A 27,474-nucleotide genomic window follows, 5' to 3' on the forward strand; every position below is an offset into this window, starting at 1 on the left:
TCTCTTGTCCTCAAAATCAGTGCCTTTTCTTTTCCAGATCAACATGACCTTGTGCTAATTGATAGTCAGATGCCATAACGTTTTAGTATTTTTAGTATTTTAATGTTCTCTGATATATGAATAGAAGACATGTGGCTTTTCCAGATGTGGTTTTACAAGCCTATTTACAACAGTCTGTTTAGGCCTCAGAATGAAATTGCTTAGCATAGCTTTGTTTTTTTTAGAAGAACATTGTATAACATTACATAACATTGTAAGAGTTTTACCGGATAGTGCTAATAAGTGATGTGCGGTTAGCTAGATGACAAAGCCAGTAGGTTAAATTTAGCTTATAGCCTAGCAAGGATACACACACCCTTCCCCAGATTTATTTGGAGTTCCTTGTGTGCAGACATCAACAATTGGAAAGCTGTGGTCACAAGGCCTGGTTTACATAGCACCTCATTTTCTAATAACTATCAGAGTCTGGAGATGATGTTCATCTTGGGTATTTGGGGATTTTTGACATGCCATGTAAATCATGAACTGAACTTTGATTATTCACCTATGCCAACACAAATCCAATTTCCCATTCTGCGAGTGGACTACCTTTGCCCACCCACTCACATCTGTCAAAATTAGCACCTCCTCTGCCCACAATCTTCTGTCCCAGTCTAGTAATGCCACCCTAAACTGCCCACTTTGATACAGACTACTTCTTGTGCAGCCATGCCCACTTTTAGCATTTGTCATCCTAGTCTTCACCTACCTACTTTCATTTTATTCTTATATCAAGGTTAGCGTTTGACTTGCAGTTGAACATCTTTATGCAGATGCTTTGCAATAAAAAGATTTGATTTACTTAATTTTTTTCTGTAACCTGTTTTTTTTTACTTGCACATTTCTGCAAGCAGCTAGTGATAGCACCCACTGTATCCCACAACCTGTTGGCTGTTTGCTCACCATGGCCACAGCACTACAAATTTGATCCTGCCCACCAGTTAGTAGGTTAGTTCATTAGTTAATTAGAAAGCTTAAATAGAATGAATATGTTCAAGAAATGTCTTCATAAGCTAGCTATTATTAACTTTAATGACAGAGTTTAATTCTAATGATGGTAAATGGCAGGAATATGTTAACAAAACATAACCACAGAATAAGGAGCTCATTGTTTTTATGTGCCAGAGACATTTTATTTGTAAATGCCTGCAAACAATATATGGGCATAAATGCTTAGTATGTTTAGGTAACCATACAGATTACAAAGCAAATAAAGTACACAAACACAAAGGAAAAAAAAATGTATAGCATCAATGTATAGTGGAAAAACAGGAAAGAAAACTAAAATGAAATAACAAAAAAAATTACATGCCAACAGATTTCTAAAATGATCCAAACCCTATATTAATTTGGCAAAATTATTATATTACAGAAAACAAGAACACATCCTCAAAATAATCTGTGGAGAGGTTTGGTCCACAGCCTGCACTTACAGTAAAACAGTACTTGATTGTTGTAATAATATATATATATATATATATATATATATATATATATATATATATATATATATAATATACTATATATAATATATAATATATATATATATAATATAATATATATATATATATATATATATATATATATATATATATGTCTAATTAACTACTATTAACCCCTTAAACAGCCTATTGCTCACTTGTATCAGACTGTAATAAGTCTTGCTGACTCAAGGGACTCAAGTTGTCTTTTAGTAATAAATGACATGAGAGTACACGTCAGGGTCCTCAGTAATCTGATGTGGTTTGTTGGTGAACCTCCCTACTGCAAATTTCAAAGTTTCATTACATGCAACCTGCAAAAAACAAAACAAAAAAAAAAAAAACAGGTATTTAACAGGTTTCACTGCTTACTTGCTGAGAAAAATGAGATTCTCTGGCTTCAGTGAAGCAGAAACGTCAGTATGAAAAAAAAAAAATACCTGGTTTACTTTAACTGTGCAATCTGCAGCAGAACCTAAAAAATAACAAGGAAATCACTTAAACATGCAGGTTTGCGATATTGAACTGCTTGAAAAAACTGTAATGTATATATATATATATATATATATATATATATATATATATATATAGTCTTATGCAAAAGTTGACACCCTGCTCAAGTGATACTTACAGTGGCAAGAAAAAGTATGTAAACACTTTGAAATTTTATGGTACTGCATTCATTTGCCATAAAATGTGATCTGATCTCATATCCAAGTCAAGCGTATTGACAAAATAATGTGCATAAAGTAATAACCTCAAAAAACATGATCTTGCAGGTGTTTATTAAACACGCTTATTCAACATTCAAAGTAGTAGGAATGATTGAACCCCCCACCCCCACCCCCAGCCGTGCAGCAATGTTCTTTTTAGTAAGCAGCGCCTTCATGGTGTCCTGCCACAGGTACCCTGCTTGTTTTACGCACTGTAGACTAATGAACACAGATATTAGCCTGTACCATTAATGCCTTCAAATCTTTGGCTGTCACTCAGGGTTGCTTACCTCAGTGATGAGTCTCGTTTGTGCTTTTAGGTTAATTTGACTGGGTGCCGGCTTGGCATAGTACCCACAGTCCTAAATTGTCTTCATTTGTAGATTGCTTGCCTCACTGTAGACTGGTCAATTTCTAAAGTCTTTGAAGTCACTTTGTGACCAGCTTTATGTAAATCAACAATTTTATATCGCTCTTTTGAAAGCTCTTTTTGGCGAGGCATGGCTCACATACATGTATCCTTCTTGTATAGGAGCAACCTCAAAAGGTTTAAGAGGTTTTTATCATTTAGAGTTCTAAGCTCTAGTTCACACCTCTAAACTAATTTTCCTAAGAAGATTCCAGGTATCCTAACACCTGACTCCATTTAGATTTTTTGAGATTGTTAACTCAAGGGTATCTACTAGCACAATGAGGTTTTTATGGTTGTTCTCAATGAAGACATGAATGATCAGATTTTTTTGTTTTTTGTTATTATTTATGCACATTATATTTGTCAATACGCTCGACTTGGGTGAAAATCAAATCACATTTTATGATAAATGAATACAGAAAATTATAAAATTCTGAAGGGTTCACATACTTATTGCCACTGTATAATAAGTGAACACTCTACTGGAAACCAACAACAAATGTACAGTCTCTGCATATTCATATTTGTGTTTTGGATATAACACATTGGAAAAAGTAAAAGAATCATGTTTATGTTCCCTTTGCACTTATAACTTGCCACATAAACAAAAGAATGTACAGAAGAATGGGTCCGTGTATAGATAAAAAAAAAATTATTTGATTAGGAATCCCTAAATCTTTGCATATATATATATATATATATATATATATATATATATATATATATATATCAGGCAATTTTAATTGTCTCGGAAGTACATCCTACCTTTATGATGACAGTTGTGTAATTTTATGCAAAGAAGCAAAATCATAGCCATGGACATGATGTTTAATGCTGCTAAAACAAGAATGCTTTGGACTAAGGCACCATTATCTATAACAAGAAAATAAAATAAAAGCAGATTTGAATCCATTATCATTAGGATAAGCACAAAATATATCCATTGGTCCTAAACATCCACAAGTAAAATTCTAAGAAAAATTATATCCCTCATAATAATTCCATCTCCAACAAATTTCTCTAATTCTCTTTATCTGACAAGGACAATTTTCTAAACATTGTTATATAAGAACTATAGAAGAAATCATTTAGGCTCACAACATGTTCATATGAATCTACGTCGTTAAAATAATTATAGAAACAATATTTTAAAATACTTTTTACTGTTACTCTGGAACTCAGTTAAGCATTTATAATCAATAAAGCCCATTTATTTATTTATTTATTCTTTTGAAATATTAAAATCATTTTAACTTACCTTGAAAGTACAGGTTAGTTCCATTTCCAAACAGTATCTCTCCACATGCAGCTACAGCACAGTAGTAAGTTCCTGCATCAGAGAGGCTGAGGTTTCTCTTGGGGAGTTTGTAGATACAACTCTGAGTAGGAGAACCAGTCTCAGAGCTTTTCTCACACTGATCACTCCTGTTTCCATGAGTGTAGATGAGTCCTGGATGAGATTCTCCTGATCCATGTCTGAACCAGTACACACTGTGATCTCCTGCAGAGTTATCTGTGAGTATTGAGCACTGCAGAGTTGTATTGCCTCCAAGTTGAACAAGATCTGATATGGGATGTTGGAGAACAGTATAGTGACTTGAAGGTTCACCTAAAGATAGAGATAAATGTTTATACTTTACAGTTATTGAATGAGTTATATATGTTATATAAACAGGTTTTGTAGCATAACATAGTTATCTATCTTTTCATAATCAATGACATTTTATAAAATTAACACCAACCTTTAATAACTAAGACAGTCCAGTCTCCTAATGCAACATCTGAATAGTGCATGACTGCACAGTAGTACGTTGCTGAATCAGAGGGTTCTACGTTTGAGATATTAAGAATGAAACTGCTTTTTTCTCTTAATGCAAAAAAACGCCCGGTCTTTCCCAACCCACTATGATATACCACTGGTGCGGAGTGATACGCCGAGGCAATGAGAAGAGGCTTTTCTGCTGGAGTCTGTTTGAGCCATGCGGTTGTTGATGCTTCAGGGGATGAAAAGGAGCAGTTCAGACTAATAAATCCTCCGTCCTGAACATACTTCAGCCCATTCAGAGAAACAGTGTCAATCTTCAAAGCACCACCTACACAACAACAACAAAATAATCTATTGTTTCTGAAAGAAATACTAAAAACTATTTAAAAAAAAAAAAAAAATTGCCAAAAAAAAAAAGAAAATACCATACCCACTGCTGCTGAGAGCAAAACAATTACACAAAATCGAATCATTGCCAAGATCTGCAAATGGTGTTTCTGCTGAAACAAAAGCATTCCATTTACAGTATATGGCCTAATGTGTCTCAGTGAATATACTAAATACTTTAGCAAATAATTTCTATAAGTCGAGGTCTTTTGTGAGCTTACTTACAGTTTTTGAAGGATTATTTGAAAGATGATGTTAACCTCTCAAAGTTTAGCTAGTTTGTTCGCTTTTAAAACTTCAAAAAGCAGCTTTATAGTTCCATGCTGACAGCAGATTGGCTCTCATAACAGGAAGTGGAAGCAGGCCCTGACCACTGGTTACATTAATATGTAAATCGCATGGGCTGGGATATTAACTGGGTTTGGCCAAAGCAATCATACCAAAATAACTGATTAATCTCAGAATAGAAAATGAAACATAAAACATAAATGAAAATGTAATGTGATGTGTTCATATAATGGCAGAACTCCAGTGTTATTAATATTAATGCTACATGGCAATATCTTAAATTGAACTTTGCACTTTTTTTCTAAAATTCAGATGATCGTCTACTCATATTATACTTCTTAAAAACAAGGAAAAATGTTGTTGGCTAGAGTTGCTTGTTATTAATGTACCCTAAAGCAGAAATATCCACACGCTGATTATTGTCTATTTCCATGTCTGTCAGGGATTGAGTTTTATGTACTCACTGTCCATAAAATACAATACTGCCAGTATTGTTCTTAAAATGATTTTAATGAGCAGAGATAATAGAACCACTTCACTTTGCAGCACAAATGCTACTTCCAAAACTCGTGTTGGCAATGTGTATAGCCGTAGCTGACAACACTATATAGTTCTATATAACACTATGAAACTATATAAAATTTCATATAGCAAAATTTCCTGTTTGCAATAAACCAATCAAGAACTATTTTGATAGCTCAACACATCTAATATAACAAATGGTTTCTCCAAATAAAACACAAATTTTTCAGTTTATTGGAAACTGCAATCCCAGAATTTTTCAACCCCTTCATGACAGGTGTCTCAAGTACTTAGACACCAGCTTCTGGCAGCATTCCTGAGGAATTAGTTCATTTCACAAAGGCATTGGCCATCAGTTCACTAATTGTGTGCGGCAGGGCCGTTCTTCAAATTCCACCAAAAATGTTCTATGGGGTTCTAGTCAGGTCACTGTGATGACCACTCCAGAATCTTCCAGGACTTTTTATAAAACCAAGTCTTGGTTAACTAGTATGGTATGCTTGGGATTATTGTCCTCTTTGAATGTCCAATTACACTCAAGGACCTTTTCTCCAAAGGATTTTCTGAGACTACTGAACCACCGCCATGCTTTACTTTAGTCAGGTTGCTCTTCTCAGCATATGTTTTATTCTTCCTCCTCTAGACATACGAATGATCCATAGGCCTTAAATTCCCAGTTTTGTTTCATCACTCCACAGAACAGAATCCTTTTTAGGGTGCCTTTGGGTCAGTAGAGGTGTACAGGCATGGAGACGATGAGCATATAGCATGTGTCTTACTGTGCAAACTGAAAACTGAATTGCAGTCACTCAAGGGTGTTTGACTACTTGCCTCCTCAGAAATCTGAAAAATAACTTCTTCTTACTGCCATGTCCAGTTAGTGAAGCCAGTGTTTCTTTATTTATTAACTTGCAAACTCTACTCCTAACTGTACCTTTGCTCTCTTTTTACTTTTACTCAGCTTAACTAAAAATAGACCCACACTTTTAAATTCTTAATCATTTGACTCCTAATCATTTAAAAGCTGCATGTGGTTGTTTTGATGCACAGAGTCACTAATAAAAAAGGACTTAATAGGGGCGATGTACAGAAGTTTATTACTGATATTCATATATGCTGTGGTGTTCTTAGGCCTTATGAACTTACTACTTATGACTGAGTGAAAAATGCCAAATACACGCTTGGACTTTTAAACTAGTGCTGCTTAGAGAACTCAGAGAACTCAATTTTTAAACCAGTATGTTGTGATGTGTATGAAGCAAAGCATGTTGCATCACAAGACTGGCAACATTTAAAAGGTATCTATTCTATGCAGTTGGATCATATTATTTTCTTTAAAGGCAAGAACACTTGAATGCTTCCTGTCAACTATTTCCTGTATTTAAGGGTACATTTAGCAAAACCACAGTGTAGATGGCACACACTCTGCAGTAGAGGGTGGACAAGCGACTACTGAAGCTTCCAACCACTTCAAAAGAGTAAACCGAACTTTAACAGCTTCTTAGGGAGAAAAGACATAAAGAAGAAAACTCAGAAGAGACATGTACCCAGCTTTTCTCCCTCAGTTATCACCAGCCAAACTCATATATTAGTGTCACAGTAGTCTACACTCTAAACAAAATAGTTATTTTTACATAAAAGAAGTACTTGATTATGGTGAGGAACTTTTCACCATGCAATGACCCACTGCTGACTGTTGTCATGATTCTTTCTATAATCAATTCTACCGAAGAACCCCTGAAGAACTTTTAAAGATAAAAACAATGAACACCAGGATTTATAACTGAATAATAATGTATTAAATAAGATCAGATATTCAACACCTGTTTACATATTTTTGAACCATTTTAAATGACTATTTCTTTTTTTCCAAACAACATCAACTGCTCATTGTTTAAATCAATGTATATCTAGTTGTGTGTTCACTGTAAAGGAGTAGTGAACGGCCTTATAAATGAAATTCCCTGGGATGAACTATTTCTTGGCAAATAAAATATGTTACTGTGAAATACTAAAATACTTTTGTGCTTTCCTGTTGATACAATTTGGTAACAATAAAGTAAATAGTGTGCAGAGATAATCTAGCAAGGATTAAGTTAAAGCAGCATTATGTAGTACTTTACCTTAAAAAAACAGAAGCAGACCGGACAACACTCACAAGAACTGTGTAACACTGTATATTCCAAGTCATATTTGTGTAAAATGTGTCTGTCAACATGCTTTTTCCCTTCAGGTACTGGTTCTGTACCTCTCAGCTTACAAAATGCACGTGTAAAGTGTGTCCTTTATTGTTGGCTTAAAGTGTGAATTTCACTTCTTAGCTGTAGTAAAAAGCAGCTGAACTGAGTTAATTCAACTCAAAAAATACCTTGAATTATATAATGATTTGTTTAAAATAACTCTACTTCTTCTGACACTGGCACAGAAAATGCCATGGGCAGAAAATGCCATGGGCATGATTCCTGGGTTGAGCAGCCATTGTTTTTCAATAACTAGCAGTGTATGATGGTAATGTGCTGTTCTCCTGTTTTACTGATGCACACCCTGGGGAAAGATTGTCTGAGAAAACAATCTATAACATCAACAACACTAAACTCTTCCAAAGCGGCCATTGCCTTTTTTATGTGGAAAGGTTTTTGCTAGTGGGCTTTAAATAAAATGATGTAAAGATTTACGCAAATTTCTTCTGTTTTAAGGTTCTTTTAAGGTTTGTGGTATGCCCACTCCATGTACTGAACATAAATTATTTAATTATGCCAAGACAAATATAGATTTACATTCCATAACACCTTTTGCATAGCTGCAAAAAGGTAGAGGAACTATCTATGATGTGTTGACGCTTTACCTGTCGGAGGCAGAAATACAGCAAAAAGAGAATCCAGACAATGAGAAGAGAGCGCAAGATGCAGGTAGCTACATGTGATCATTATGGTTTCTTGCCTCATTAAAATGAGTTCCAAGAAAGGGTCTGCTAGCTAATGTTCATGGAATCATAAATAGCTCCTTATGTCGTATGATATACATAGTTGCTGAAATCATGACTTCTACATCCTAAACGATTAATTGCATTCATGGCTTAAGTAGTCCCCTAAATAAGAATGTGGGGGAAAATTAAACAGAGATTGTTATAAGAGGTTCATACAAACTAGACTTCTAAGGTCCACACCCACTCCATCCATGTCATGCTCAATCGAACTGCCTGCTTTGGCATGGTCTAGTTCATGAGCAGACTGATGACTTCAACTACTTGTTTTATTGTCTTCATGAGAAAAGTGAATCAAGGTTATTGTTTGACTTTCAATTGAGCATCATTTTTATTGCCCATCATGACCATAGTGATGCTAATCTGATCCCACTCACCAGTTAGTTAGTAAGCTATGACTTTTGTTGAATGGTTGAAAGTTAGAAATTATGCTAATAAGCTAAACTTCTCAACATTGTTTTTGGTTGTCATCAGAATTGTTTTGTAAAACATCTATGATAATATCAGTGATGAGACTTAATCTAGTCTAAGCAATAACCAAAATCTACATGTTATATTGCAGTAGCAGCTGAAATGCTGAAGCTTTCTATCACTCTAAAAATTACCAGGTTCATAAGAAAGAAAGAAAAAAGAAAGCAAGGAAAGCTCCCAACAGTGAAGCGAATACAAATAAAGTGCACCCAATTTTTATCTTAAATTATTTATTTATTGATATGTTGCAAAGTTTCTTATAGTCACAAAATCCATCAGGATTTACTCAAAAATACATTTTAAACATCTTCCTTCTTTACAACAATGAGTAAAAGGATGAAAAGTGATAAAAGAATTGGCACAAAGCAGAAAGTTTCCATACAGGCTGGGCACTGCTTCACTTAGTTAAGGATCAGCTGAATAGAGGACAGTTGCAGCTGCAGTTAAGAAATTACAGGAATTAAATTACATATTCAAATTCTTATTATCTGATTATACATACTTTCAGAAGTATACAACTCCAAGTTTCCAACTTAATTTTTTGTAATTACTAAAAACTATTGTCCAACTATGATTACCCAACATTGGTTATCACATACTATGTTTAGTCTAATTAACCACTATTAATAAACATCATAACATAAAAACCATCATTTTTATATCTTAGTAATAAATAACATGAGAGTACACTTCAGGGTCTTCAATAATCTGCTGTGGTTTGTTGGTGAAACCCCCTACTGCAAATTTTAAAGCTTCATTACATGTAACCTGCAAAAACAAGCAAACCAAAAAAGACAATGGGTTTAACGTTTTTTGGAGGTAATGGGCTTTAAGTGGCATTAACCAGGTTTTACTGTTAACTAGCTGAAAATTAGATTATCTGGCTCCAGTGTAGCAGAAACAGTAGGAAATAAAATAATCACCTGGTTTACTTTAACTGTGCAAACTGTAGCAGAACCTAAAAAACATATATAGGTAAATCACTTAAACACACATGGTTTACATTACTGAACTGCTGGTGAAAAATGACATATTCTGAACAGTTTCATGCACACTTGTTCATATTTGCTTATTTACATTTTGTTGAATTTCTATGTAAAAATAGGTGAAAAAAGAAATTTGCAAATGCTACATTTAATGTTAAAAAGTAAGCAAATAATTATTTTTTAGGATGCACAGAAGCATGTCTTTGTGAACAGATCTACACTTAGAAATTAAAGACACATGATTTGACCAGAGGTACCAAAAGTAGCATTTAGCATTAGAAACTGGACAATATTAATATTCTCAGAGAAAAACATACCTTTATGGTTATTGTGTTGTAACTTCATGCACAGAAGTAAAACCACAACCATGAATATGATAGTTGAAGCTGCCAAAACAAGAATGCTTTGGACCAAAGCGATGTTTTCTGAAATAAGCAAAAGCAGTCTATTTATGAAAATGATGTTCCACATAATAATAAAAATTTAACTTAATCTACGACTCAACAAATTGCAAAATAACAAACAAATTGACAAAACAAATTGCTGACAAAAACTGAAAAAAAAACAAATAGACTCACAACACAGAGTAAATCCATACTGTGCGTAGTTTACATAATTATAGAAACTGATTTTTGGTGTACTTTGCAGCAGATCTTCAGAAACCTAATTTAGAATTATTTACATATATTTGATCTCACCTACAAAGTCCAGTTTGGTTCCATTTCCAAACAGTATCTCTCCACATGCAGCTACAGCACAGTAGTAAGTTCCAGCATCAGAGGGGCTGAGGTTCCTCTTGGGGAGTTTGTAGACACAGCTCTGTGTAGGAGAACCAGTCTCAGAGCTTTTCTCACACTGATCACTCCTGTTTCCATGAGTGTAGATGATTCCTGGATGAGAGTCTCCTGATCCATGTCTGAACCAGTACACACTGTGATCTCCTACAGAGTTATCTGTGAGTATTGAGCACTGCAGAGTTGTATTGCCGCCAGGCTGGACTAGATCTGAGATGGGATGTTGGAGAACAGTATACCTCAAAGGTGACCCTAAAGAGAAAAATACTTCCTCATTAACAATTTAGGAATGTAGATTGAGATGTTTCCATAAAAAACAGTAAAGCTACATATTGCCACTGATGGAACAAAACCTGGTATATCTGAAATAAATAAATTCATCATTAAAATTGAATTGTATATGAATTTATATGACATAATATAAAGGATAGCTGAGGTTTTCAAAATAAAAAAAATACAAAGTTGTATTTTAACCGCAACATGTTACAAAGAGTACTGTAAAATTAGCACCTACCTTTGAGGACTAGAACTTTCCAGTCTGCTAATGCATTCTCTGTATAATATGTGACTGCACAGTAGTATGTTGCTGAATCAGAGGGTTCTGCATTTGAAATATTCAGAGTAAAACTGCTTTTTTCTCTTATTGCAATAAAGCGCCTGTTATTATCAAAGCTATTATGATATGCAACTAGTGTGAAGTGATAAGCAGAGGCAATGAGAAGAGGCTTTTCTCCTGAACCATGCCGTAGTTGATGCCTCAGGAGATGAGAAGAAGCAGTTCAGACTAATATTTCCCCCACGTTGGATGTTCTTCAGCCCATTAGAAGAAACAATGTCTATCTTTATAGATCCACCTAAAAAACAACTGTATTAGAAATCACAGCAATCCATGTGTTTTACATCAGTGATTAAAAATAATAATAATAATCAAAAAGGTAAGATAATACCTGCTGTTGAGAGTAAAACAATTACACAAAATAGAATCATTGCCAAACTCAAGTGATGTTTCTCTGTAAAAATAATAAAAACCTTGGTAAATAACAACAAAAGTATATAAAAGTATATCATGTAGCAGTTGAAGAGAGTTCATTTTGTGAGCTTACTTACATTTTCTGATGTTAGTGGTGAACTGTTGAGATGTAATATCTGTGTGTTACTGTATTTTAAAGCTCGACTAGAGCAGCTTTATAATTCTGTGCTGTCTTCGGATTGGCTCTCATTACAGGAAGTTACATTGGGCCTAGACCACTCACATCAGTGAACAGATTTTAGAACTTAATATGCAAATTAAGCTGGGTTTCACATCGAATCACACCAAATTGACTCACCATATGAAATTCAAGGTTATAGCACATTTTTTACCTTTAAGAAGGTATGATTCAGTAAAATAAGCTGATGTGGTGTGTATAAATCATGACTGGACATGCTTGTGATATGTTCTTAAAAACAATAACAGTTTTATAATTCATGAAATTTCATCTTGCTCTGGAGAGAGTGGGATGATTAGGGTCCATTGTAATTGGAGCATGAATGCCTTCAAAGAAAGGTGAAAGCTATAAGCAGAAATTTACAACTGAAAATAAACTGAACTCACTGCTGTCTTCAGGACATAGACGTTTTTGAGCTCAGTTCTGCTTATCTGCTGCCTGGTGTCCATGTGGCCTCTTCCAAACAACTGCCAGGTTCTGCTCATGATGGCTTCTTTGCAGAAACAAGAAATTGAAAGGGTAGGTTTGCCCACAAGCACAAATTATATCTGGGTCAATGCTCTGGCAAGCTGTGGTGGCTATACTTGCCACTGGGAGGCAATGCTGATGCTGGGCTGGATGTCATTTTGAGCCACCTTTGTGGCAGACGTGAACTTATACATGCTAAGAGACGTAAAATCGGCAATGGCAGTGAAAGAATCATGTGGACTGACAGAGTAAAGTAATATAACAGGATATTATTACACAAATTAAGCTGCGTTATGCAGTTATCATAAGCGTTATCCTGCCTGTTTCACAAAAGTTACATAGCGCAGCTAGTTGCATTCTGGGAAGTTCAGTGGAACATCACAATGATTTGAAGCTGTTATTGTAAGTTATGTTAAAGCAAAATTACACAAGAATTCTTGGTCCTGGGCTTCCCCTACAGTTGGGAAGTGCAATTAATGCTTTAACCCACCACTAAAGGACATTTTTTGCATTTCTGAACAAGCTGAGAGATATAGAACCATCACTGAAAGTGAAGTGAAATGAAGCATGTGGACTGAGGTAGTAGAGTAATATTACTGGATTTCACATGAATAGAACTTGGGTTTCACAGCATTAAGCAGTTCTTGAGAGCGCCATCCAGCCCACTTCACGAAAGTTACACAGTGCAGTTAGTAGTGGTCAGGTCAGTTGATAATAAACATGACTAAGAAGAAGTTTTAAGCTAAAAACACAAAAATACTGCTTTGAGTCAACAAACTAATTACAGATCCAACAAAAAATTACTGTGTGGGAAGTGATGCTAATTATGATATAACAACAGCCACATTTGCTATGCCTGGAACAGCTTCCCTCACCCACACTCATATGCTTGAGGGAGCATAACCACTCCTATCATAATTTCTAGCAAATGGAAGTAAGTAAAGTAGCAGGCAACCAAGAGAGCTCATTCGGATTGTTGTTACATACACCAGTTAGCCATAACATTACAACCGCAGTGGTTAAGTGAAGACACTTATTATTATTTTGGCATTTTTCTTATTATTTTGGCAAGGGGTGGATTACATGTGGAAGCAAGTGAACAGTCAGTTCTTAAAGCTGATGTGTTAGGAACAGAAAAATAGTGCAAGTGTAAAGATCTGAGCAATAGCCAAATTGTGATGTCTAGACGACTGGGTCAGAGCATCTCTAAGACGGCAGGTAGGAGTAGTTGTAGGCCCACCCAACAAAAGTGCTCCAAGGAATGAGAATTAGTGAATCACCAACACGATCAAGGACACCCAAGCTGTGTGTGAATCTTCAAATCAAACAACACAATGATTTATGGGTATTCCATGTCCAGTAGTGCATGTAGCTTATATGCGACGTATTGCAGTGCGTTGTGGGATGTTATAGCCCTACTGAAAAAAGTGCATATAATTGTGCTTAAGTATGTTGTAAATATGTATATTATATATATTATGCTTGCAAGTACACTTTGATCACACTTTTATAAATAATATATAATAAATAATATATATTATAAATACATTCCTATGAAGTTTACTTTTAGTTCCAGTTTAGTTTATTTTAATGCAATATATGTCTTAAAAAAGTTATAGCACTTATAGCACACTTAAAATCACATAAAATGATGAAAAAAAAAATGAATTAATGGATACTAATTCTTTGAATTAATGGACACTATTAATACTATTAATGGATACTATAATCCCACATTCACCCCCACGACCCATAGCATTTTAATCTGTCTGCATCTTATTTATATATCTATACTTTCCATATATCTATACTACATTAGTACCTGCTGTGTTCCATGTTCCATGTTAAGCTGTCTGCATATAATGTCACAGCATGTTAAATTTCTATGCACCTTATTATCAATACCTACCTGTTAAATATCTATCTATGCACTCATAACCTCTACTTAGCACTCATATTTATTGTATTTATAGTACGGTCTTGCACATTGCCCTTTCTGCAGTCTGTCCTGTATTGTTTTCTGTTCTCGTTTTGTTCCATGTGGCACCCTTATTCTGGAAAAAACGTAATTTCATTTCACTGTGTACTGGTACAGAGCTGAAATGACAATAACTTGACTCGACTTGACTTGAGCGGCCTGGTCTCATTTTGAAGCTTGTACAAGTCTCTGCTGCTTGATGATTGGATGCTGCAGTTATCAGTAATGCACTAATGTAGAATTATTCTATCAGCATTTATAAAAAAAAAAATTATTGTTCATATTTCCTGTCACTTACAGGGTGAACTGGACCTATAAACTCACAATTTTCCCATTGACTCCTTTAAAAATAATTGAAATGATTTTTTTGTTTTTTTTTAAGTAAATATATAAAGAAAACATTTACTCATGGATCTTGGTTTCTCTCTCTCATTCTGTGTGTGTGCATACTCATGCTTATTTACTGGTAGATGATCACTATTACAGAATGAGTGTTCTTGCTGTTTAAACAGTAATTCACTTTATTTAGCTTTTCTAAATGAACAAAGAGCTAAATACATATCACCAGGTGCTCAAGTCATCTTTATGACATTCTACTATCTCAATAGTAGTATCTTAATCTCAGCTTAAACAAATGTTCTTTTGCAAGCAAGATAATAGTGTAAAGGATGTTCCATATTGATTGTGTTTGAATTAATACAATTATACAATTTACCATGTTCAGCTGATAAAAATGTAAATCATATAAAACAGAGCTATGGGGTTGTATTTGGATATATCTGAGTCTTAGTGTGCACTTCCTTTCAACTACTGGACCAATGAAAGCAGTGCACACCTTCAAAGTGTCGAATAAAGTACGACACAGGGCTGGCATTTCAACTGATATTTCAACCAAATTGTCTCATTACCTCAGTGTTTAAGCAGGAACAATGACCACAGTCATTGCTACTCTTTGCTTATTTGCAACAGGTGAGTGACTTTTAAATGTATCTATATGACGTACTGATATCATACACTTTTACTGCTGATACGTTAAACATTTTTACTAAAACAGTGAACACTTTTTTACAGTGAAAACTGGGATTGCTGGCATTCAGGTTCAAACTGTGAAGCTTGGAAATAAAGTTGCCATGAAATGTGAAAAGGAGGACATAGGCAATTCAAATATTTTTTTTGTTTGGTATAAGCAGAGATTAGGAAATGTGCCAGAACCTGTTGTAAGATCATTTCCAAACAAAAGTAAACCCAGAGCTGCTTTAAAATTTGATGATGGACGTTTCACTGTGACTAATGATATGTTTGATCTCAGTATAAATGAAACCAAAGAAGGGGATGAAGGAACATATTTCTGTGGAACAGTGAAAACCGGTGTTGTAGAGTTTGGATCTGGAACTCTCTTGATTTTTCCAGGTATAAACAACTCTTACTATTTTTCTGTAGTAGTTTCAGTTTAGTTCATATTAATGTGTGTTTATTGATTAATGTTTTACACCACTCACTGTTTCAGTATTGTTTCTAAACTCTACTAAGATTTTGAAGCTGAGAAGACTGACAACCATCCTCCAACTAAAATGTTGATAAAGAGTGGAGACACTGTTACACTCCAGTGTTCAGTTGAATCTTTGAGCTGTTCAGAAGATCACAGTGTGTACTGGTTCAGACGTGGGTCAGGAGAATCACATCTGGGTATTATCTACACTCGTGGAAACAGAAGTGATCTGTGTACAAGGAGTTCTGAGACTGGTTCTCATACACAGAACTGTGTCTACAATCTGCCCAAGAGGAACCTCAGCCCCTCTGATGCTGGAACTTACTACTGTGCTGTTGCTGCATGTGGAGAGATACTGTTTGGAAAGAGAACTGAAGTTAATGTAAAAGGTATGTTGCTTTTTTGACCGATCTTGTTGTAAAGTTTTACTTATTTTCACTAGAAACAAATAATTTCTAGGAATACAACTGATATTAATCTTGACATAAAGTTATTTTTGATTATTTCAGAAAATAACATGTGGATTGTCATCACATTGACAACATCGAATGTAATTTCTGTTATTGTGATCATACTTCTGGTTGGAGTTCTACTGACAAATCGGCAAAATGGTAAGTTTTAGTTAACATTTTCATCCATTGTAAATCAACGTTCAAGCCAATTGTACTTATATTTGTTTGTTTTTTTGTATCTGTTTCCAAAGACCAATCAAGTCACATTTATCAGGTAATCATATCTTCCAACTTTTCCATGCATATCACTTCTTTTTATTGTAGATGTGAAGTAGAATCGACAGTAAGTGTATTGTTAGAATTGTAGCTACATATATTCCGAATACAAAGATTTTTGTTGGCTCTTTTGGTAAAAAACTACTGTCCACATTGTCTGTAATTATTCTTGTTCTATGTTAGACTAAGGAAACAGATGTCTTAAGCTATGCTGCTCTAGATTTTAAGAAACCTCCTCCCTCCAGAACATCCAGACTCCAAGAAAGTGAAGTCATTTATTTACATGTCAAACACAGCTAATGAGGAATGGATTTAGACCCAAAGCATCACCAGAAAAGAACTGCCCTTGTATTTTCAATTTACATTCATATTTTAAATAGAGTATAATCTGTCTATTCATGTTCATCAGGAAACATCACTGTTTAGAGTGCAGAGCTTTGTTTATATCTTTTGTAAAAAAATCAATAAAATGATTTATTGAGAAACACATTAGAATTTTGAATTACCTTTCAGTAGTCTTGAACATGTTTAGTCATTATTCTACTGTTTTTTCATTGATTATTGATTTCCCATGGACAGTTATTTTCAACTTCAATTCATTCATAACTTATTCATAACTTTACTGTAATGCCTGCTTCAGCTGATACAGCCAATGCATGAATGACCCAAATTAAATTTTTCTATTAATGTTTGTATATCGTATACCTCAGATATTAAAATACATAGTACCAGATGTGTTTGCGTAAGACATGCTGAGATGTTGGAATGAGTGTTATCAAGAAAGTCTTGTGGATAAGGATTTTTATGTACTGGAGGAGTGTTAACACTAGCATATGTGGGTAGCTTAGTAAAATACCATTCATTTTAATGTCTGATTTCCTGTTAGAAGGTCCACATTGTAGTGACCACCTTTGGACACCTTGTTTTGCACGTGCGCTCACTGCTGTGCGACAGCAGATTGCATCGGCCTGCCTCAGAGAAGCTGAGTGAGAATCTTCAAATCAAACAACACAGTGAATTATGGGTATATGTTTAGTAGAGTATGTTGTTTATACATGAGTTACTGCGATGCATTGTGGCATGTTATAGCCCTTGTAAAAAAAGTGCACTTAATTGTATTGAAAACATACTCAGATTATTATACTCATTATACTCAAATTTACTAGCAAATTATATGTACTTATTTAGAATATGTTAAACATACATTCATATTATGCTTTCAAATACTTGTAAGCAAAGTATTAAAAAGTAACAGTTTAAAAATATACAGTCATGCCCGAAAGTATTCATACCCCTGGCAAAGTTTGACTTAAATTTACTTTTATTTAACCAGAAGTTATATTTTTGCCTTGAAACGACACAGGCATCTCCCAGGAGATAACACGATGATGTACAAGAGGCATCATTGTGGGAAAAAGTATTTCTCAGCTTTTATACACATTTGAACAAAAAGTGGCATGTCCAAAATTATTCATACCCTTTGAAAACTGTCACAGTATATGGGAAAATCCAAAGTTCTATACCATTCCAAATACTCCAAGCTGTTTTAAAGCATCCTAATTACCCTGATTCATTGGGAACAGCTGTTTTAATCAACTCAACAGGAGAAAAACAGCAGCTCTCCGCAGTTGGTTTGTGGACAGTCATGGCTAAGACAAAGGAGCTCACTAAGGACCTGCGGCTGTGCATTGTGGCCGCTCATAAGTCAGGAAAGGGCTATAAAGCCATATCAAAATGTTTTCAAGTTCCAGTGGCTACAGTGCAAAGTATTATTAAAAAATACAAGAAGTTCCGCACTGTGGAAAATCTCAGAAAATGTGGTCGGAAGCCAAAAGTGACACCTGTGCTGGCCAGGAGAATAGTGAGAGAGGTGAAGAAAAATCCAAGGATCACCACCAAGGCCATCCTGGTGAATCTGGACTCTGCTGGTGGCGACATCTCAAGGCAGACAGTTCAACGGACACTGCACACTGCTGGGTTCCACGGACGCAGGCCAAGGAGGACACCACTTCTCCAGAAAAGGCACACAAAAGCCCGCTTGACCTTTGCAAATGCTCATTTGGACAAAGAAGAAGACTTCTGGTGTTCTGTTTTATGGTCAGATGAAACAAAAATTGAATTGTTTGGCCACAATGATGTGTGCACCATTTGGCGTAAAAAAGGAGAAGCCTTCAACCCTAAGAACACCATCCCCACTGTCAAACATGGTGGTGGGAACCTAATGTTTTGGGGGTGTTTTTCAGCCAATGGACCAGGGAACTTGATCGCAGTAAATGGCACCATGAAAAAAGAGCAATACATCAAGATTCTCAACAACAACATCAGGCAGTCTGCAGAGAAACTTGGCCTTGGGAACCGGTGGACATTTCAGCACGACAACGACCCAAAACACACAGCCAAAGTGGTGAAGAAATGGTTAGCAGACAAAAACATTAATGTTTTGCAGTGGCCCAGCCAGAGTCCTGACTTGAATTCAATTGAGAATCTGTGGAGGGAGCTAAAGATCAGGGTGATGGCAAGGAGACCCTCGAACCTCAAAGAGTTGGAGCTCATCACTAAAGATGAATGGGCAAAAATAACAGTGGAGACATGCAAAAAGCTGGTCAGCAATTACAGGAAGCGTTTGATTGCTGTAATAGACAATGAAGGCTTTTCTATTAATTATTGAGAAGGGTATGAATAATTTTGGACATGCCACTTTTTGTTCAAATGTGTATAAAAGCTGAGAAATATTTTTTCCCACAATGATGCCTCTTGTACATCATCGTGTTATCTCCTGGGAGATGCCTGTGTCATTTCCAGGCAAAAATATAATTTCTGGTTAAATAAAAGTAAATTTAAGTCAAACTTTGACAGGGGTATGAATACTTTCGGGCATGACTGTATAATAAATATATAACATATTATAAAAAAATATATAATATCATATATTTTTTACAGATATAGTTTTAGTTCAAAATTAGTTCATTTGAATGTAATATACTTCTCAAATACTTGTTTTCAAATACATGTACAAAATGTGTTAGAATAAACTACAACAGTAATTCACTTACAGCACACTTGAAATCACATAAAATGATGTCTGCAGCAATCCCATAATTTGTTTCTACCTAATTAAATGTTGTCCGTTGTAAATAAAATGTATTAATAAATACAGTGTCTGGTTCATGTGATCTTAAAAACAGCACACACACAAACATAATCCAAACTGATGTGGGATTTAATCATTTCTCTCATATTAATGTTTCTCAACAAGTGCAGTAACCGAGTCAGCTGTGCAGCTTTAATAATACACAATATGTGTGTATAATGTGTGGTGTGGAGTACAACCTGTCTGAGTGAAACTCACAACCTTCCCATTGGCTTCTGGCACCATCTATTTGCATACTGGGTGTGTCTTTCCCCTTCACTCACCATAAGTGTGAAGTCACTCTCCCCACTCGTCTCTAATCACTCATGCTCAAATGCAGAATTCTTTTAGCATTTATGAGAATGATAGTTGTTGATATGTCTTGTCACTTCCAGTGCAGACCAAATCCGTTACTGCAAACTGGTTTTACTTTCTTAATGAAAAGCTATTTAATATGTGTATTTGTACAATATCCCCTTCAGTGTATAAAAGTAGTAGAGATTCTACTAAGTGAAAGAGTTCAGATGACAAAAATGATCAAACACCATGGTTGTCACCAGAGCATCTTGCCAAGACTAACCTCTGTTATCATTAAGCCATATGTGTACAGGAAATGCAGCAGCTAGCTCTGTTGACTGCTGTCACCTTGCTTCTGAAAGATTCATGGTACTTGTCAGTAGTGCCCTCACAAGCGAAACAAAATATCTAACTGTGCCCAGTGCTAATAGATAAAACCGGTTGAAACATAAATGATGATTACCAAACAACTTACTGTCAACATGGAGATAATTAATTTAAAAAAAACAAAAACTATTTATGTTTTTTTCTTTAAAGACGTTTTTTAACGATGTTAGTATTTGTTCTCTAACCTCTAGACTATATTCCATGTATACTTGTATATTTAGCAGGGACCACAGTTTAGATGGAACATACTGCAGTAGACGTTGTGCTACTGAAACCACAACAACAAAAGATGGTGCTTGAATAGCAAAGATGAAACAGTTTCATTGGAAAGATTAACTTAAGAAGGAAACATCCCAACAGAGTAATGGAAACTTTTAACTCATGTAAATCTATTGTGTCTGTTGTGCCTTTTCAGTTTATTTTAAAATACTCATTTTGGCCTAAGAAACCAAATACATTTCAGTACAATCAATAGCTTTAATGTGTAATAAAATTAGATATTAGATATAAGTGCTGAATGCTCTTTCTAAGGGAAAAGTCTTAGACATAAGTTAAGAATGATAAATGACCATTAAAAACGATGCCAAGGTTTCTGTTTTTGCAGCTGGAGTGACCAGCTGGAGTTCTTGAAAGAGATGTCAGTATCATCAAAAGTACCTGCAGTGCCAAGGATGTATAACAGTTCAGTCTAGCTAGGGTTGAGCCATTTGTGATGAGAGGTCAGCAAGTTATGTAGAGGTATAAATAGCAATCTAGGTGATGAAACTCTTGATTTCAGAAAATAACAATAAAGTAGCAGGTATCCCAATATTTTTGCCCGTGCAGTGTATATGTCAATTCATGTTTTATTTAGTTTTTCATACTGAACAGCCCTCCTATTAAAACTGGGCATGAATCTGGACATCAAAGTTGGATAGATAGGACAAAAATAATAAGCAGTAATAATATTACAGTCCTCTAGGGTTCATGCAATTGCATTATCTCTGTGGTCATCAAAAAAAAAACCCTCCTTGCTGTGATCTGTAGGTCAATGAACAACATCCTGTGAATTGTGACACATTTAAGTGAACATGTTAAAATGTCCACAGGTCACATAGCATAGCATGCACATAGTTTCGATTTCAGCTAGAGAGATACCTCTTAAGAAAAAGAAAATGAAATGGCGTTGTTCCCAATGTTTTCTCAGTTTCAACATCATTGTAGGAACATTGCCATTGTAGGTCATAATAGTAAGTAGTGCTGCATACACAACATATTCTTATTCTTATTCTTATTTTTTATTCTGATTTCTAAAGAGGGACTGTGGAGAGCATCCTGAGCAGATACATCTTCACCTGGTTTGGGAACTGCAGTGCCTCAGACCGCAAGACCCTACAGCGAATGGTGAGGACAGCTGAGAAGATCATAGGGGTCTCTCTCCCCTCTGTCACAGACATTCACACTACACACTGCACCCATCAGGCCATCAGCATTGTGAAGGACTCCACTCATCCCTCACATGGAATTTTTTCACTGCTGCCGTCTGGCAGAAGGTACAGGAGCATCCATGCTGTCACTGCATGGCTCTGCAATAGTTTTGTCCCATAAGCAGTTAGACTTTTAAACAACAGAGACTGAACTAAACCCCTCACCCCCATGACACATAGCATTTTAAATCTGTCTGCATCCTATTTATCCTATTTATCTTATTTATAGATTCCACACTTTACTTCCGTTAGTGCTGTGTTTCATGTTTCATGTGTGTTGTATGCTGTCTGCATATAACGTCACAGCACCTATGCACCTTTTATGCACCTTTTATGCACCTTATTACCAATACCTACCTGTTAATTATCTCTGCACCTTACACTTGTTATTTAGTATTTATTGTATTGATTATATTGTCTTGCACGTTGCACTTTCTGCAGTCTGTCCTGTACTGTATTGTTTTTGTCTGTACTGTATTGTTTTCTGTTCTCGTTCTGTTCCATGTGGCACCCTTTTCTGGAACAATTGTACAGTACAGAGCTGAAATGACAATAAAAATACTTAATATAGAGGTATGTGTATGTAATCCTCAGTGAAAATAAAGGCTGGGACTGGGAACTGGATTACCTATCTTAATATGAGTATATTTAATGTATGTTCTTAGTGTGTTTCTAATGCACTCAGTTAATTAGAGTAATGCAGTTGTGCTACTTAAGAAATGTGTTGTATATAGAATGTAAAATGTTTTAAATACTTTTTTTTCAAATTTCTCATTTTGTTCTACTTAAATTTAACTATAATAAGCACCAAAATAATAAACTTTATTACTTGTAATGCTTTAGTGCACTGTAGCATAGTTAGTATACTTAAAACTTTTTTCACTAGAAATTCTGCAATAACATTAAAACTACATGCCTAATATTTTGTAGCTCCCCTTCATGCCAATGTTATGAGCGGATTACTCAAACCACATTCGGAGGTGGTTAGAGACACATCTCATCCACATTTAACGCAAGTGTAAATGGAATGCGTTTGTCATGCCCGGATACAGTCAGGCAAGCCTGAAATTGTTGAACAAAATCCCAAAACATTTAAGGAATTAAAAATAATTAAAAAGTAAACATTTAATCATGTATCTTGGTTTCTCTTTCTCTCTCATTCTATGTGTGAGTGTGGGAGGGTGCATACTAATGCTTATTTACTGTTAAATATTCAGATACAGAGTGAGTGTCCTTGCTGTTTAAACAGTAATTCATGTTTCTGACAGAGCTGTTACTGGAAGGCAAAACCATCTATTGTTCCACTATGTTGTAGAACCCTGAACATCTCTCTAAACTGTTAACGCTTTCCTGGAGCAGGACCATCTTGATGAAAAACTGTAAGTCTGAGCTTGACTAACGGGATATTAACATAACCAGTAGTCACTGCTAAGACTCAAAATTTGCTTACATTTAGCTTTTGCTAAATGTACAAATATATATCTCATCTATATCATCTTCTACTATGTCAATAGTAGTACCTCAATCTCAGCTTGAACAAATGTTCACTTGCCTGCATGATAAAGGTGTAAAGAATGTTCCATAAATGAGTGTTTGAATTAATGAGTTCAGCTGATAAAAATGTAAATCCTATGAGACAGAGCTATGGGGTTGTGTTTGGATATATCTGAGTCATGGTTTGCACTTCCTTCCAACTACTGGACCAATGAAAGCAGTGCACACCTTCAAAGTGTCAAATCAAGTATGACACAGGGCTGGCATTTCAACTGAATGGAAAAGTTCAATAGACCATATTGTCTCATTACCTCAGTGTTTAAGCAGGAACAATGATCACAGTCATTGCTACTCTTTGCTTATTTGCAACAGGTGAGTGACTTTTAAATGTATCTATATGACGTACTGATATCATACACTTTTACTGCTGATACGTTAAACATTTTTACTAAAACAGTGAACACTTTTTTTACAGTGAAAACTGGGATTGCTGGCATTCAGGTTCAAACTGTGAAGCTTGGAAATAAAGTTACCATGAAATGTGAAAAGGAAGACACAGGCAATTCAAATATTTTTTTTGTTTGGTATAAGCAGAGATTAGGAAATGTGCCAGAACCTGTTGTAAGATCATTTCCGAACAAAAGTAAACCCAGAGCTGCTTCAAAATTTGATGATGGACGTTTCACTGTGACTAATGACATGTTTGATCTCAGTATAAATGAAACCAAAGAAGGGGATAAAGGAACATATTTCTGTGGAACAGTGAAAACCGGTGTTGTAGAGTTTGGATCTGGAACTCTCTTGATTTTTCCAGGTATAAACAACTCTTACTATTTTTCTGTAGTAGTTTCAGTTTAGTTCATATTAATGTGTGTTTATTGTTTAATGTTTTACACCACTCACTGTTTCAGTATTGTTTCTAAACTCTACTAAGATTTTGAAGCTGAGAAGACTGACAACCATCCTCCAACTAAAATGTTGATAAAGAGTGGAGACACTGTTACACTCCAGTGTTCAGTTGAATCTTTGAGCTGTTCAGAAGATCACAGTGTGTACTGGTTCAGACGTGGGTCAGGAGAATCACATCTGGGTATTATCTACACTCGTGGAAACAGAAGTGATCTGTGTACAAGGAGTTCTGAGACTGGTTCTCATACACAGAACTGTGTCTACAATCTGCCCAAGAGGAACCTCAGCCTCTCTGATGCTGGAACTTACTACTGTGCTGTAGCTGCATGTGGAGAGATACTGTTTGGAAAGAGAACTGAAGTTAATGTAAAAGGTATGTTGTTGTTTTTTGACCGATCTTGTTGTAAAGTTTTACTTATTTTTACTATACAAATAATTTCTAGGAATACAACTGATATTAATCTTGACATAAAGTTATTTTTGATTGTTTCAGAAAATAACATGTGGATTGTCATCACATTGACAACATTGAATGTAATTTCTGTTATTATGATCATACTTCTGTTTGGAGTTCTACTGAAAAATCGACAAAATGGTTAGTTTTGACATTTGTTGAACATTTTTATCCAGTGTAAATCAACTTTTACTTTATTTAATTTTTTTTTTTGTGTGTGTGCGTGTTTCCAAAGACCAACCAAGTCACATTAATCAGGTAATTATATCTTTCAACTTTTGCATTCATATCACTTCTTGTTATTGCAGATTTGAAGTAGAATCTACAGTAAGTGTATTATTAGAATTGTAAATACATATATTCCAAATACAAAGCTATAATTTTTGTTTGCTCTGTTGGGAAAAAACTGCTGTCCACAAGGTTCTGTAATTATTCTTGTTTTATGATAGACTGAGGAAACAGATGTCTTAAGCTATGCTGCTCTAAATTTTAAGAAACCTCCTCCCTCCAGAACACCCAGAGTCCAGGACAATGAAATCATTTATTCACATGTCAAACACAGCTGATGAGGAATGGGTACAGACCTGAAGCATCACCAGAAAAGAACTGCCCTTGTATTTTCAATGTACATTCATAAATTTAAATAGAGTATAATCTGTTTATTCATGTTCATCAGGGAACATGTTTAGAGTCCAGAGCTTCTTTAATCAGGCCTGGGTTCATGTAAATAAACATTACTGACAGTACTGATAGAAGACCAACAAGGCTATTGTGAAATTCATGGTGTGCTTAATTAAGACTTGTGTTTACCTATAAGCAGACATACTGCAGCTTTTTCAGTGTAAGGCCTTGTTTATATCTCAATTGTAAAAATGTATTTTTTTTGTCAAATAAATCAATAAAATGATTTATTAAGAAATTATTAGTAGACATGTGCTGTGTGCAAGTTTATATTTTTATTTAAATGAAAAACAGATTGTCACATTAAACTATTAAACTACCTTTCAGTAGTCTTGAACATAAGAATTAGTATTCTACTGTTTTTTCATTGATTATTGCTTTCCCATGGACAGTTATCTTATTTTTTCAATTCACTCATTAGGTATTTTACTGTAACTCTCTACAGCTAATGCTTAAATGACTGCTCCACACAGGATCCCCAATTCAGTTTTTCTATTTATTTTTGTATATTGCATACCTCATTTATTAAAACGCGTAGTACCAAATTCAGCATTTGTGTACGTCTTCCCGAGATGTTGGAATGAGTGTTATCTAGAAAGTCCTGTGGAGAAGGATGTTTACATCCTGGAGGAGTTTTAACATTAGCATTGAGAGTCTGTGGGTAGCTCACATTAGACATTCCTTTTAATGTCTAATGTGAAAGCTAAAACTTAATGTATTTATTTAAACATAGAGTATTTTTTTTAACACTGTGGTGTAAACATTATACATAATCAAAAGTAAAGAGAAATTTGCTAAGGTTACTTTTTGTATGTAGTTAACTTTTGTATTGTATTCTATTTATTATCTATTTGTGTAATAAGTACTAAATATTAAGTTGATATAACTATACATAATCTGAGTCAGAGATCAGAGGTCAGTATCAAGCTTTACTGGCCATGTAAATACAAGGAATCTAACTTTGGTTACATCGTAGTTTGCATTTCACACTGATAGATGAGAAACATTTCACACTCACACAGAACTTGAGTTCTACCACACGTACACACCGTGACCACACATACTTGTAAACATGTGCTGTGTGCAGCAGCCCAGTAGCAGGTAGCAGCAGAGTAGAATGAGATAAATAAGCCATAAGGAACAGTACAATTCAATTTGAATGGTTAAGAACAAAAATCGTGAATATGGACCAGGATTGTGGCTGGCCCCTTTAATCATTCCAACAAAGTCTGATGGCACATGAGCACTGACCAATAGCACACACACTCACACATACCTCAGTTGACACACCCTGACTCTACCTTATTTCTTTTCTCTAATTACTGCCTTTAACAGAAGTACTGTATTCATCGGCCTCGGGAAATGTTGTGTTCATTAAGCTGTCTGCAGAATACATTACGTATCAAAGTGTGGTACATATCTCTGCACCATTCTCCTTACCACACATATTCTGGACTGAGTGTTATGTTGGGGCTGCCTACTGTCCTTCATTTTATCGTATTTATTGTATAGTTCTGTTCCTCTGTGTTGCATGTTTTCACTTTATGTAGTCTTGCATAGAGTTGTGCTGTAACAACAATAAAGCCTCTTAAACTTAAATTACAAGGATCCCTGATTGCGGTTCCCTGGAACCTGAAGGACTTCACAGCCATCATGGTTTTGCAAAAGATGGTGAGGCTAGGCAGGTGTGCTGGGCGTCTCCTGAAGTCCATTGTCGTCTCCACTGTTTTGTGCGTGATCAGGTCCAGGTTGTTGTGACTGCTTCAGAGGACCAGCGGTTGTCTGTGAGCAGACTGGTCATTGTCTTAGATTAAACTAGTGTTGTTCTAAAAGACCTAGACTTTTCATAGCTGACTCAGAGTCACAGCCGAGACCAGATTAGGATTAAAGACTACCAGATTAAAAACAGATTTTTTTTATCATATGTGAAAAGAAAATAATATA

At 35.3% G+C, this 27,474-nt stretch overlaps 2 protein-coding genes and 2 gene segments (V, D, J or C); 2 read left to right on the forward strand and 2 right to left on the reverse strand.

The window, feature by feature from the left end:
* Nucleotides 1-1,729: 1,729 nt before the first annotated feature.
* On the reverse strand, nucleotides 1,730-4,523 carry LOC140562747 (Ig kappa chain V region K29-213-like; the record flags this gene model as incomplete). The annotated part of the segment is given in 4 exon segments: nucleotides 1,730-1,834; nucleotides 1,961-1,995; nucleotides 3,904-4,254; nucleotides 4,388-4,523. Coding segments are annotated over 4 exon segments (627 nt in total), but the record flags the coding sequence as incomplete, so codon positions are not given.
* A 5,295-nt stretch (nucleotides 4,524-9,818) lies between these two features.
* Nucleotides 9,819-12,711, reverse strand: LOC140562748 (immunoglobulin lambda variable 5-37-like). The segment is given in 4 exon segments: nucleotides 9,819-9,829; nucleotides 10,746-11,120; nucleotides 11,356-11,498; nucleotides 12,638-12,711. Coding segments are annotated over 4 exon segments (603 nt in total).
* Nucleotides 12,712-15,655: 2,944 nt separating this feature from the next.
* On the forward strand, nucleotides 15,656-17,458 carry LOC140562749 (uncharacterized). The gene is made up of 5 exons (XM_072688610.1): nucleotides 15,656-15,905; nucleotides 16,026-16,373; nucleotides 16,494-16,595; nucleotides 16,688-16,779; nucleotides 17,423-17,458. The coding sequence occupies exons 1-5, from the start codon at nucleotides 15,791-15,793 to the stop codon at nucleotides 17,456-17,458; spliced, it is 693 nt and encodes a 230-aa protein (XP_072544711.1). The 5' UTR covers nucleotides 15,656-15,790.
* A 6,340-nt stretch (nucleotides 17,459-23,798) lies between these two features.
* Nucleotides 23,799-25,771, forward strand: LOC140561654 (immunoglobulin superfamily member 2-like). The gene is made up of 6 exons (XM_072686884.1): nucleotides 23,799-23,858; nucleotides 23,962-24,300; nucleotides 24,421-24,768; nucleotides 24,889-24,990; nucleotides 25,085-25,107; nucleotides 25,299-25,771. The coding sequence occupies exons 1-6, from the start codon at nucleotides 23,819-23,821 to the stop codon at nucleotides 25,413-25,415; spliced, it is 969 nt and encodes a 322-aa protein (XP_072542985.1). The 5' UTR covers nucleotides 23,799-23,818; the 3' UTR covers nucleotides 25,416-25,771.
* Nucleotides 25,772-27,474: the final 1,703 nt, after the last annotated feature.

Source organism: Salminus brasiliensis, chromosome 9 (genome assembly GCF_030463535.1).
Source record: "Salminus brasiliensis chromosome 9, fSalBra1.hap2, whole genome shotgun sequence".
Classification (NCBI taxonomy): domain Eukaryota; kingdom Metazoa; phylum Chordata; class Actinopteri; order Characiformes; family Bryconidae; genus Salminus; species Salminus brasiliensis.